The sequence below is a fragment of the Polypterus senegalus genome, chromosome 10, assembly GCF_016835505.1.
Source record: "Polypterus senegalus isolate Bchr_013 chromosome 10, ASM1683550v1, whole genome shotgun sequence".
In the NCBI taxonomy this organism is placed as follows: Eukaryota; Metazoa; Chordata; class Cladistia; order Polypteriformes; family Polypteridae; genus Polypterus; species Polypterus senegalus.
The window spans coordinates 18663321-18676136 of NC_053163.1; the positions used below are offsets into that span (position 1 = coordinate 18663321).

Sequence of the window (12816 nt, forward strand, 5' to 3'; positions counted from 1 at the left end):
GCTCCCTCAGGCAAACCTCTGGTACAAAGTTTCTTCAATGCTGATGAAGTCATGTCAGAGAACAAATTTAACTGGAACAAATCTGCCCTCCTCTTGTTAAACCATCTTTGTCAACACTCTCCTCTCATTTCTTCTTTCTTTTTCACAAAATCATTTAACAATCTTGGCATTGACATTTCTAATCTAGTGCTAAACATCTCTAATTACTGTTCTGTCTTTAATAACTTTAAAGACTCCCAGTCTTCCTTCCATTGTTGCTCGGCCATCATTAAAATGAGTATTGTCTCCCACATAAATTTTGTTAGCTGAATGTTCCCTCTATCATCTACTATCAATTATTGGCCTAAAATCTCCAAATTTCTTTGGAATGTAATCAACCTCATATTAAGCATTCTTTCCTAATCTGAGGTTGATCTGATGGTAGAGTTTCTCTTCCTGGCTTGAATCTTCACCATTGGTCTTATACCCTCAGGTCTACCTGGATCTCACTTGATATTCCTCCCTATCCTCCATTTTGGATTTTTACTGAACAAGGCTTGCTGTCTTCACCCTTTACACACTCTACCAGTCACCTCTTTATAGCTAAAGCCCTGTCTGCCTAAATTAGATCCTTTTATTCCTTATGCTTTAAAGTCCTAGTGTCAAGTAGAAAAGGTTTTAGATTTCACTTCCATTTGGCACTCCATTTACTTCCATTTTTCATAATGAAGTTTTCTGCATTGGTGGACAGTCTTGTTCTTTTCCACATTTGGCTGTTTTAGGCTTTAAAATTTTTGGGGAATTATCTTTGATGACTCCAGACATCGCACACACCCGGGTCCAGGTTCTCCGTTCTCCCCCTCTTTTTAATCTTTTGTCTCTAATTGAGGTCATATTAAGACATAAGTTTTATTGCTTTTATTTTCCTCTTCCTTCTCATCCAGTTTATTTCTTACACTATGCAAAGCTTCCTACAAACCCACTTGTATTATGTGTGAAACAGAATCAGAATCAGTATATTTATTGTCATTGTAACAAATACAACAAAATTAGGTGCAATCTCAGCGGTGTCAAAATATAAATAAAATATAATTAAAAAAAGGATAAGAAGAAATAAAGTAGAACATAAACATTCAACATAAGACTTTAATTGCACATGAACACTACTGTATTGCACAAGATGTCATCTATTGCACTGCTGCATTGGAGGTGATTAGGTGGCATTCAGTGCCCTAAAAGCGACAGGGTAGAAACTGTTATTCAGTCTATTAGTGTGGCAACGTGATCTCCCATCCTTTGTTGTAATGTTATTGAACACCATCTTTAAGACTACAACAACAACAACAACAACATTTATTTATATAGCACATTTTCATACAGAAAAATGTAGTTCAAAGTGCTTTACATAATGAAGAATAGAAAAATAAGAGACACAGTAAGAAAATAAAATAAGTCAACATTAATTAACATAGAATAAGAGTAAGGTCAATGGCCAGGGTGGACAGAAAAAAAAAAACTCCAGACGGCCGGAAAAAAAATAAAATCTGTAGGGATTCCAGGCCATGAGACCGCCCAGTCCCCTCTGGGCAATCTACCTAACATAAATGAAACAGTCCTCTTTGTATTTATGGTTTTCACGGAAGGATTTGATGATGATGATGATGATCACATGGACTTCTGGCTTTTAGTCCATCAATGCTGGGGCATCATGGTGCTTTGAGTAGGTGGTGGGCAGGCCGCCACCACAGAGAAACCGGAAAAGAAACAGAAAGAGAGTAGGGGCCAGTACGGATTTTAGAGCCACCATGAATAGTTATTATGATGAATTGAACATATAGAGTATCAGGATTAAGTTAAAGTGAAGTTATAAAAGGCCATGTTAAAGTAATGTGTTTTCAGCAGTGTTTTAAAGTGCTCTACTGTATTAGCCTGGCGAATTCCTATTGGCAGGCTATTCCAGATTTTAGGTGCATAGCAGCAGAAGGCCGCCTCACCACTTCTTTTAAGTTTAGCTTTTGGAATTCTAAGGAGACACTCATTTGAAGATCTAAGGTTACGATTTGGAATATAAGGTGTCAGACATTCCGATATATAAGATGGAGCGAGATTATTTAAGGCTTTATAAACCATAAGCAGAATTTTAAAGTCAATTCTGAATGACACAGGTAACCAGTGTAGTGACATCAAAACTGGAGAAATGTGTTCGGATTTTCTTTTCCTAGTTAGGATTCTAGCAGCTGCATTCTGCACTCGTTGCAAATGATTTATGTCTTTTTTGGGTAGTCCTGAGAGGAGTGCGTTACAGTAATCTAATCGACTGAAAACAAAAGCGTGAATTAATTTCTCAGCATCTTTCAATGATATAAGAGGTCTAACTTTTGCTATATTTCTTAAGTGAAAAATGCTGTCCTAGTGGTCTGATGAATATGTGATTTAAAATTCAGATTACAGTCAACGGTTACCCCTAAGTTTTTTACTTCCGTCTTAACTTTTAATCCTAATGCATCAAGTTTATTTCTGATAACCTCACTGAATCCATTATTGCCAATCAATACAATTTCAGTTTTCTTTATTTACTTGAGAAAATTACTATTCATCCATTCAGAAATACCAGTAAGACATTGTGTTAGTGTATCGAAAGAGTCGGAGTCATCAGGTGCTATTGATAAGTACAGCTGTGTGTCATCAGCATAGCTGTGGTAGCTCACGTTGTAACCTGAGATAATCTGACCTAACGGAAGCATGTAGATTGAGAAGAGCAGCGACCCAGGATAGAGCCTTGTGGAACACCATATAGAATATCATGTGTCTTTGAGTTGTGATTACCACAACTAACAAAGAATTTTCTCCCTGCCAGGTAGGATTCAAACCAATTTAAGACACTGCCAGAGAGGCCCACCCATTGACTAAGGCGATTTCTAAGAATATTGTGATCAATGGTGTCAAATGCAGCACTCAGATCTAAGAGGATGAGAACAGATAAATGGCCTCTGTCTGCATTTACTCGCAAGTCATTTACTACTTTAACGAGTGCAGTTTCTGTGCTGTGATTTGATCTAAAACCTGACTGAAATTTATCAAGAATAGCAGGTTTATTTAGGTGGTCATTTAACTGCATAATGATACTTAAGAAGGGCAGGTTAGAGATGGGTCTAAAATTTTCAAAAGCAGAGGGGTCAAGATTATTTTTCTTGAGCAGGGGTTTAACTACAGCAGTCTTAAGACAGTCTGGGAAAACCCCCGTATCTAATGACGAATTTACTATGTCAAGAATATTATCAATTAGCGCCTGATACTTCTTGAAAAACCTTGTTGGTATTGGGTCAAGGATACAGGTGGAGGGTTTCAGTTGAGAGATTATTCTATGTAAATCAGGTAAATCTATCCTGGTGAAAGAATTTAATTTGTTTATAACGGAGTACTGGGGCTTAGGAGGTCCACAGTGTTGGGGAGATATACTATATTATTTCTAATATCATTAATTTTTGATTGAAAAATACAGCAATGTTCTCACAGGTTTCACTGGAAGTATTATGGGGCATTCCTTTGTGTTACCTGGGTTTACAGACGATCAATTGTAGAAAATAAGACTCTGGGATTACTAGCATTGTTATTTATAATCTTAGAGAAATAGCAGCCTCTCAAGACGGACTGTGTTATTGTATTCTGTTATTTTAACCTTCAATATCTCATAATGGATAGTTAGTTTAGTTTTCCTCCATTTACGCTCAGCTCTACACATGTTCTTTTAAATCAGACACTCTTTGGGTCTTCCATGGTATAACAATGCTAGAAGATTTTTTAACTGTCTTTTCAGGTGCAACTATGTCAACAGCAGCTCTTACTTTAGAATTAAAGTTTTCCACTTTACTATTTACATTATCCTGCTATTATAGCTGGCACTATAAACGGACTGATTGCTTAGAATGTTTGTAAGTTTTAAAGCTGCTGATGAGTCAAAGAAGCATTTTTAACAATATGCTTCTCATGAATGTTTTCTATCATTATTTCTATATTAAATAGTAGAAGAAATGGTCTGATAGACCAATATCAATGATCTGCTTTATATCAACTTTAGTCCTTTAGTAATAATTAAGTCTAACGTATGACCTGCTTTATGTGTAGGCTGATTAACGAGCTGTCTCAAATCAAAAGAGTCCAGGAGGTTCATAAATTCCTTTACTTTTAGGTCACACTGATTATCGATATGAAAGTTAAAGTCGCCTACAATTAAGAGTGTGTCATAATTGTAATTAAAATTGACATTAAGTCAGAGAATTCCTCAAGAAAGACGCGTTAAATTTAGGAGGTCTATACACGGATAAACGAGAACGTGAGAATCTCCATGAATAACAACGGCGAGATACTCAAAGGACTTAAATTTACCAAAACTAACATCTTTACATTTTAATGGCTCGAGTAAATGTTTGCCAATCCGCCCCCCCTTTTTCCCTGGCGGTCTGCACGAGTAAAACTGTAATCCGGAGGCGCAGATTCAATTAAAACAGCTGCGCCGTCTGAACTGAGCCACGTTTCATTTAGTGCAATAAAATCAATGTTTCTATCACTAATAAGATCATTGATAAAAAATGTCTTGTTAGTTAAAGCTCTAACATTTAATAGTGCCATATTTAATGATTCAGGGGGGCAGAGCTGAATTCTATGCGTTATTAGTTATTGGAACAGAAACTAAATTATTTTTGTTGCCGCTCTGTGTGTATTTTTATGTAATCTACAATCTGTTTTTATAGTTTTAATGCATTGTTGATCTAAAGTAGTAATTGCAACTAAATTATTGGTGTTTATGCCGCACTGCCTAGATGTTATGTGCATTAAGACTGGTTATTAAAGTATTAATGCTGTGCACTTTTACAGAAGACTTTATTAAGCCATTATGTCCTAGCAAAGCAGTAGTATTACAGAGGGAGTTTAAAGTAGAAACAGACAGTCAAGATAGACAATTACCTTAGCGATGTTTTCGAGAGGACCCGGTGCCAATCTATTCGGATGCAAGCCATCCCGCTTGAAGAAACGCGGTCTTTCCCAAAAAAGGTCCCAATTATCGATGAACCCGATGTCTTGAGTCTCGCAGAAGCCTCTCAGCCAGTTGTTTAATCCCAGCAGACGACTATAGTATTCATTTGATCGTCTGACGAGAGGTAGTGGACCCGAGATGAAAATTTTTGCCGATGGGGTCCTCTCCTTCGTGTCTTTAATTAGTGCTGCGAAGTCGGCCTTGAGAATCTCAGACTATCGGTGCCTTATGTCATTTACGCCGGCGTGTAAAATGATGGATCCAACTGCCCTCTTGTGTTTCTCGAAGATGGTCGGTGCCCGTCTCATCACGTTTCGGACTCAAGCACCGGGAAAACAAGAAACAAAAGATTTTTGATTAGGGCATGTGATATTAAGGTTTCGTACTATCGAATCACCTACCACGATTATATCACCCGGGGTTGAAGGCAAACTGGGGACGCGGAGAGGGTCGAACCGGTTCTGGACTGGGATGCTCGCCTGTGCCGATGGAGGTGTTCTAGCCTTGAACCCCCGCCTGCATGTCTGAAATACGCCAAGGCCTTCATCGGCGTCGTCGTCGCTCCTTCGAGGCGTGGGGGTGAAGCTTACTTGTCCTTGAAATTAGGCGGCACGAGGTGGGGTTAATGTTGCGTCGACATCAGATGTCGAGGATGGTTTACCCTGCAGCCGAGCCTTCAAACCTAAGAGGTACCTTCTTCTGGACAGGAGTTTCTGGATCTGCTTGTCGAGTGCCTGGAGTTCTTCGACGATGACGGCAACACGATTCGTCTCACTATCGGCCATTGTGTGCTTGTACTTCCGCTTCCGCTTTGTGACCTAGGAAAGAAAGAAAGAGAGAGTTAGAGACTATCACTTTGTCTTTCAGGAACTCCAATCATCAGAATACTCAGTTTAATTTTGTCTATTGCTTGTATCTTTCCCCAGGTATGTGTTTATCAGCTGACCATCTTTGTCACTTTGTTCCTGAAACATTCCTTCATATGTTTATGAACTGCTTCACTGTCACTCCCTACTGGCTTCCTGTTTTGAGTTCTGTCAATGATCTCTTCCAGGATTCCTCTTACCTCATATTTTCCTTCATCAGAACCTCTCAGTATCACTCAGCAGGTAGTTGTGGTGATTATACTTTGGAGACCCATGATATTGAATTTGGTATACCACATTAGTCTATTCTGGATCAGTTTCTTATTCAGTCTCCATGCTGCCATTAGTTCAGATTATCTCAAAGCACAAGGTGAGCTACTACAGCTATGCAGATGACACACAGTCTTATTTATCTATAGTGTCTGATGACCTTGACACTCGTGGTTCTCTGATCCAATGTCTTAGCAGTATTTCCAATTGGATGAGGAGAAACATTTATCAAATTAAATAAGGAAACATAGATATCTTAATGATTGGCAAATACGGAAATAGTAAAGATATTAGAAATAAACTTAATTCCTTAGTTTACAAGTCAAGGGAAAGGTAAAGAGTTCTTCCTCTGTGTTGTTTCTCATTATGCAGGATTTCCGCATGAGCTCCTTTTTTTTTTTTTTTAATTTCAATAGAAGAATTTTGTCTAAACTTATGTTGTTTAAGTTTGCTAAGTCTGAATTTTGAGTATCACCAGTCGTTATTAAATTAACTTTTCATCAAGATATGTTCACAGTAAAGTTTGATGCATTATTTCTAAAGACATATTTTAAAACACCACTGATTAGGGGCAATGCAATGGATTAGAGCGTTTCTTATAACTTGCATTACTTACAGTAAATCAAGTGAATGCTGAACTTTCTTCATTTTATTGTGTGTATTTTTAAACAATAGCCTTTAGGGTTGTATGTAAGAAATAAATAACAATAAAATATGCAGCATGCCTGACAAAAACATCTCTGAGTCTTTAGTCACAACATCTTACATAACTCTAATAAATTCCACTCTTACATCTAAAGTGTGTTACTTTAAATGTTTAAAAGGTTCATTGCTACCTAAACATTTATTATTTCTTCATAAAATTATCCTGTGCTATACTTCAATCATCTGATGTACCCAGTAATTTTAACAAGTAGAAGAGTACATAACACAGCACTAATGTAATACCATAAGAACGGCTCAATCCAGTTTTTTCATGTAAGGCCCTCCTTTGACTAGTAATACTTGGTGATCAAGGACCAGCATTTTGTGTATTTGTCAGATAAGCAAGGAAGAATTTTGAATATGTTGTCTCCAAAGTGATCACCGTTTTCTCAATACATTATTAGCAACAGAAGGTGTGAAATCTCCTACCAGAAACCTACCATATCTATCAGAGGTCATTCTAGATACCTAAAGCAGTGTTTCCCAACCTTTTTTCTTTGTTGGTGCGGTTTTTGTAACCAAAAACTTCCCAAGGTACACCACTACCTTACTAACCACAAACACAATTATATCTCATATATGTGCTCAATTGTCCAAAGGGGTGGGACTACCGGAGAAGTGAGGCAAAAAGCAGCTCCGACACAGACACTTGACTTATTGAGCAGTTGGTTGGCATCTCCAAACTGTTTATCCCCTTTGTCTGTCCCTCCCTGCCTTAAAGGTAACTTGTATGTCAACTATCCACCAGTGCTGTGAGGCTCAAAAGTGCGTGTCTGCAACATGGTGAATGTGGAGCTGCTTTTATGCCAGTTCCTCTCGGTAGTCCTAGTCATCTCAGACAGGTCTCAGCCACCTGTGGAGCTTGTCCCTCTCAGGTTCAGACCCCAGTGCACCACATTATTTCCACAGCACACCTGGGTAGCTCTCATGGTGCAACATTGTACCGCTGCACACTGGTTGAAAAACCCTGATCTAAGCTATTCATTTTTTCCTCTAAGTTAAATTAACATCTAGTTTATCAACAAGCACCATCATAATACTCATGAACTGATACAGTACATATATTCAATAATTCAACCGTGTTTCATTTAAATGATGTATTGGTGACTAACAGCATTGGAAAAACTTTCACTTGGGAATATATCAAACTTCACTGGCAATGTGGCCAGAAATCACTGCCATCATTTTAAAATGGCTAACATAATAATGATATGAAATTTAGTTTTTAACAGAATTCATAAAGGCTTTGGGATTGGGAGGGACAAGAGAAAAAGAGGAATTTATTTCTTTATTTCTTTAACCCCCACAGTTTTAAACATTATATTTTGTGCCATCCCACTAACCTCAACTGCCAGAAATATACATTTTATTTTAGTGTTAAAGGTGAAATTTTTGAAAAAAAAAACATCACTCTAATAACACCACATAATGTTCCCTAATGCAAAGAAGCACAATATAGTAGATGAGCTTTGTTCTGGAATATCTAAGGTGTAAATAATTTAAGTGATTATGTAAGTAATTTATTTTATATATATATATATAGTAATATAAAGACAAGAATCATGTAAAGGTTTGGGGTTGTTAGCCCCATATACTGTAACAAAAATCGTCTTTCATTGTACAAAAACTCATAATCATTGATGGGAGGAAGGACGGACAGTTTTTAATACAGGACCGGAAATTAAACTGTGGGATACTGGGAGAATCATGGTGGAGTATGGGAGTATGATGTCATCAATGGGGAAGCAGAGGTTAGAAAACAACCCGGAAGTGTGCATCTCTTAAAGTCATCCGGGCAATCTTTATGACGGCAGTGTTCCGACCTTTCTGGGGAAGCAAAGAGAGAGAGATTAGTGTGCTGCCGTTGCTCCCTGCAAGACTTGTCGCGATGCAAAAGGGATTGTTACGCCGTTACCCAAGAGCTCATTGGTGACAATATATAGTGGCTGCAGAGGGCGCACCATATCCACAAAACAACACAGACTCAAAGGAGGCAATAGTCCAACACAACACTGGCTTTTATTCATCAGTGGGAAACTCCAAAACATTTCCCACTTGCATAAAATAGAAAACAACCAAGCACAATGAAATAAGTCACACAGCAATTCTCATTCTTCTTTTTCTCTGTGTCTTCCTTCTCTCTGCCTTTGTCTTTCCTTCCACTTACATTCCTCCCCAGGAAGCTGTGTCCTCCACCTTCTGACTCATGGAGCAGTGGCAGCAGGTTTCTTTAATCCTGCACCCACTCAGCAGGTAGTTGTGGATTATACTTTGGAGACCCATGATATTGAATTTGGTATACACATTAGTCTATTCTGATCAGTTTCTTCAGTCTCCATGCTGCCATTAGTTCAGATTATCTCAAAGCACAAGGTGAGCTACAGCTATGCAGATGACACACAGTCTTATTTATCTATAGTGCTGATGACCTTGACACTCGTGGTTCTCTGATCCAATGTCTTAGCAGTATTTCCAATTGGATGAGGAGAAACATTTATCAAATTAAATAAGGAAACATAGATATCTTAATGATTGGAAATACGGAAATAGTAAAGATATTAGAAATAAACTTAATTCCTTAGTTTACAAGTCAAGGAAAGGTAAAGAGTTCTTCCCTCTGTGTTGTTTCTCATTATGCAGGATTCCGCATGAGCCTTTTTTTTTTTTTTTAATTTCAATAGAAGAATTTTGTCTAAACTTATGTTGTTTAAGTTTGTAAGTCTGAATTTTGAGTATCACCAGTCTTATTAAATTAACTTTTCATCAAGATATTTCACAGTAAAGTTTGATGCATTATTTCTAAAGACATATTTTAAAACACCACTGATTAGGCAATGCAATGGATTAGAGCTGTTCTTATAACTCTTGCATTACTTACAGTAAATCAAGTGAATGCTGAACTTTCTTTTCATTTTATGTGTGTATTTTTAAACAATAGCCTTTAGGGTTGTATGTAAGAAATAAATAACAATAAAATATGCAGCATGCCTGACAAAAACATCTCTGAGTCTTTAGTCACAACATCTTACATAACTCTAATAAATTCCACTCTTACATCTAAAGTGTGTTACTTTAAATGTTTAAAAGGTTCATTGCTACCTAAACATTTATTATTTCTTCATAAAATTATCCTGTGCTATACTTCAATCATCTGATGTACCTAGTAATTTTAACAAGTAGAAGAGTACATAACACAGCACTAATGTAATACCATAAGAACGGCTCAATCCAGTTTTTTCATGTAAGGCCCTCCTTTGACTAGTAATACTTGGTGATCAAGGACCAGCATTTTGTGTATTTGTCAGATAAGCAAGAAGAATTTTGAATATGTTGTCTCCAAAGTGATCATGTTTTCATTGATACATTATATCAACAGAAGGTGTGAAATCTCCTACCAGAAACCTACCATATCTATCAGAGGTCATTCTAGATACCTAAAGCAGTGTTTTCCCAACCTTTTTTCTTTGTTGGTGCGGTTTTTGTAACAAAAACTTCCCAAAGCACACCACTACCTTACTAACCACAAACAATTATATCTCATTATAGTGCTCAATTGTCCAAAGGTGGACTACGGAGAAGTGAGGCAAAAACAGTCGACACAGACACTTGACTTATTGAGCAGTTGGTTGGCATCTCCAAACTGTTTATCCCCTTGTCTGTCCCTCCCTGTAAGTGAACTTGATGTCAACATCCACCAGTGTGGGGGCTCAAAAGGCGTGTCGCAAATGGTGAATGTGGGCGCTTTTATGCGTTCCCCCTGGGGGTCCTAGTCATCCAGACAGGTTGCCACCGGGGGCTTGTCCCCCCTTTGGTTGACCCCCGTGCACCCATTATTTCCCAGCACACCGGGGAGCTCTATGGTAACATTGTACCCCTGCACACGGTTGAAAAACCCCGATCTAAGCTTCATTTTTTTCCCCTAAGTTAAAATTTAAAATCTAGTTTATCCAACACCATCATAATACTCATGAACTGATACAGTACAAAATTCAATAATTCAACCGTGTTTCATTTAAATGATGTATTGGTGACTAAAGCATTGGAAAACTTTCACTTGGGAATATATCAAACTTCACGGGCAAGTGGCCAGAAATCTGCATCATTTTAAACATAATAATGATATGAAATTTAGTTTTTAACAGAATTATGGCTTTGGGATTGGGGGGGACAAGAAAAAAAAGAGGAATTTATTTCTTTATTTCTTTAACCCCCACAGTTTTAAACATTATATTTTGTGCCATCCACTAACCTCAACTGCCAGAAATATACATTTTATTTTAGTGTTAAAGGTGAAATTTTGAAAAAAAACATCACCTAATAAACCACATAATGTTCCCTAATGCAAAAAAAGCACAATATAGTAGATGAGCTTTGTTCTGAATATCTAAGGTGTAAAAATTCATGATTATGTAAGTAATTTATTTTATATATATATATATAGTAATATAAAGACAAGAATCATGTAAAGGTTTGGGTTAGCCCATATACTGTAACAAAATCGTTTTTCATTGTACAAAACTCATAATCATTGATGGGGGAAAGGCTGACAGTTTTAACAGGCCCGGGAAATTAAACTGTGGATACTGGGAGAATCATGTGAGTATGGGAGTATATGTCATCAGGGGAAGAGAGGTTAGAAAACAACCCGAAGTGTGCATCTCTTGTCATCCGGCAATCTTAAGGCGTGTTCAACCTTTCTGGGGAAGCAAAGAGAGAAGATTAGTGCTGCCGCTTGTCCTGCAAGACTTGTCATAAAAGGATTTTCCCGTCCCCAAGACCCCATTGTACAATAAAAGTGGCTGCGGGGGGGCCCACACATCCACAAACAACACAGACTCAAAGGAGGCAATAGTCCAACACAACACTGGTTTTTATTCATGTGGAAACCCCCAAAACATTTCCCATTTGCAAAATAGAAAACAACCACAAATGAAATAAGTCACAAGCAATTCTCATTCTTTTTTTTCTCTGTGTCTTCCTTCTCTCTGCCTTTGTCTTTCCTTCCACTACATTCCTCCCCAGGAAGCTGTGTCCCCCACCTTCTGACTCATGGAGCAGTGGCAGCAGGTTTCTTTAATCCTGCACCTGAGAGTACGCCTGGACCCAGTTGTGGTCTAGAAGAACTTCTGGGTGGGTGGAAGCCTGATAATGTGGGGCTTTTGCGGTCCCCTGCAATACCTACAACAGGGCTGTGCCGAACTCCAAACCCTAAGAAGCCCTGTGGGAATCCAAGGCACTGCTGCAACCTGGGGGGCTGCCATCTAGCTCTACTGGGCAGATGATGACCTGTGTATGTCCTCTGCTCAAGCCTTTCCATTAAAAAAGGGTGCTGACTGGACCAGGGTGCCATCCACCAAATTATATACATGTTGTGGAAACCTAGGGTGCATACAGCTGTCCCACCATCAACACAGACAGGCAGAGATGCAAATGCAAATCCCACCACACACACCACAAGTTTAAAAACAGCCGAAAGAAAAAGAAGAAAAGAGAAAAAGAAAAAAAGAGAAAAAGAAAAAAAAAAAACTGCAGGCCCTTTTTTTTCTTCTCCAGGCTTTTTCCTTACTCCCTCCGCAAAGTTTGCCTCCTCCCTACTCTGCTCTCTGAGTAGTGGTGGTGGCTCTTTATAGGAACCCAAAACACTGCAGTGCAACAGCTTCTTCTCGGAGCATTGGGAGTGGCAGATTTATTTTTCTCTAAAGAAGCCTCAGCCCAGCCCTAACTTTGCACATCTTACAATGAAATTCCCTCCACACACTCCCTGCAAGCTCTGTCACTTCCAAATCCAGCTAGCTTTATTCACACATTTTATATAGTCCTGACCTGAAGTGCCTGTTCTTCCACCCCATGCGTCTAGACTTGGCAGATAATTTGATTTTTTCCCCAAAAAACCAACCCCCTTTCGGATATTTTGGGGAAAATAAATACAAATTCCCCCACTTTTAAAATCCCGGGGGGCCC

At 38.3% G+C, this 12816-nt stretch overlaps 1 protein-coding gene across 1 annotated transcript in view; it reads left to right on the plus strand.

Moving 5' to 3' along the window:
* LOC120536401 overlaps window positions 1-12816 on the plus strand; it is a 140053-nt gene that overhangs the window by 66268 nt on the left and 60969 nt on the right. Inside the window, exons 5-6 of the mRNA XM_039764724.1 lie at window positions 4963-5062; window positions 5941-6123. Of these exons, the coding sequence (XP_039620658.1) occupies window positions 4963-5062; window positions 5941-6123 (283 nt within the window). The remainder of the gene's footprint in view (window positions 1-4962; window positions 5063-5940; window positions 6124-12816) is intronic.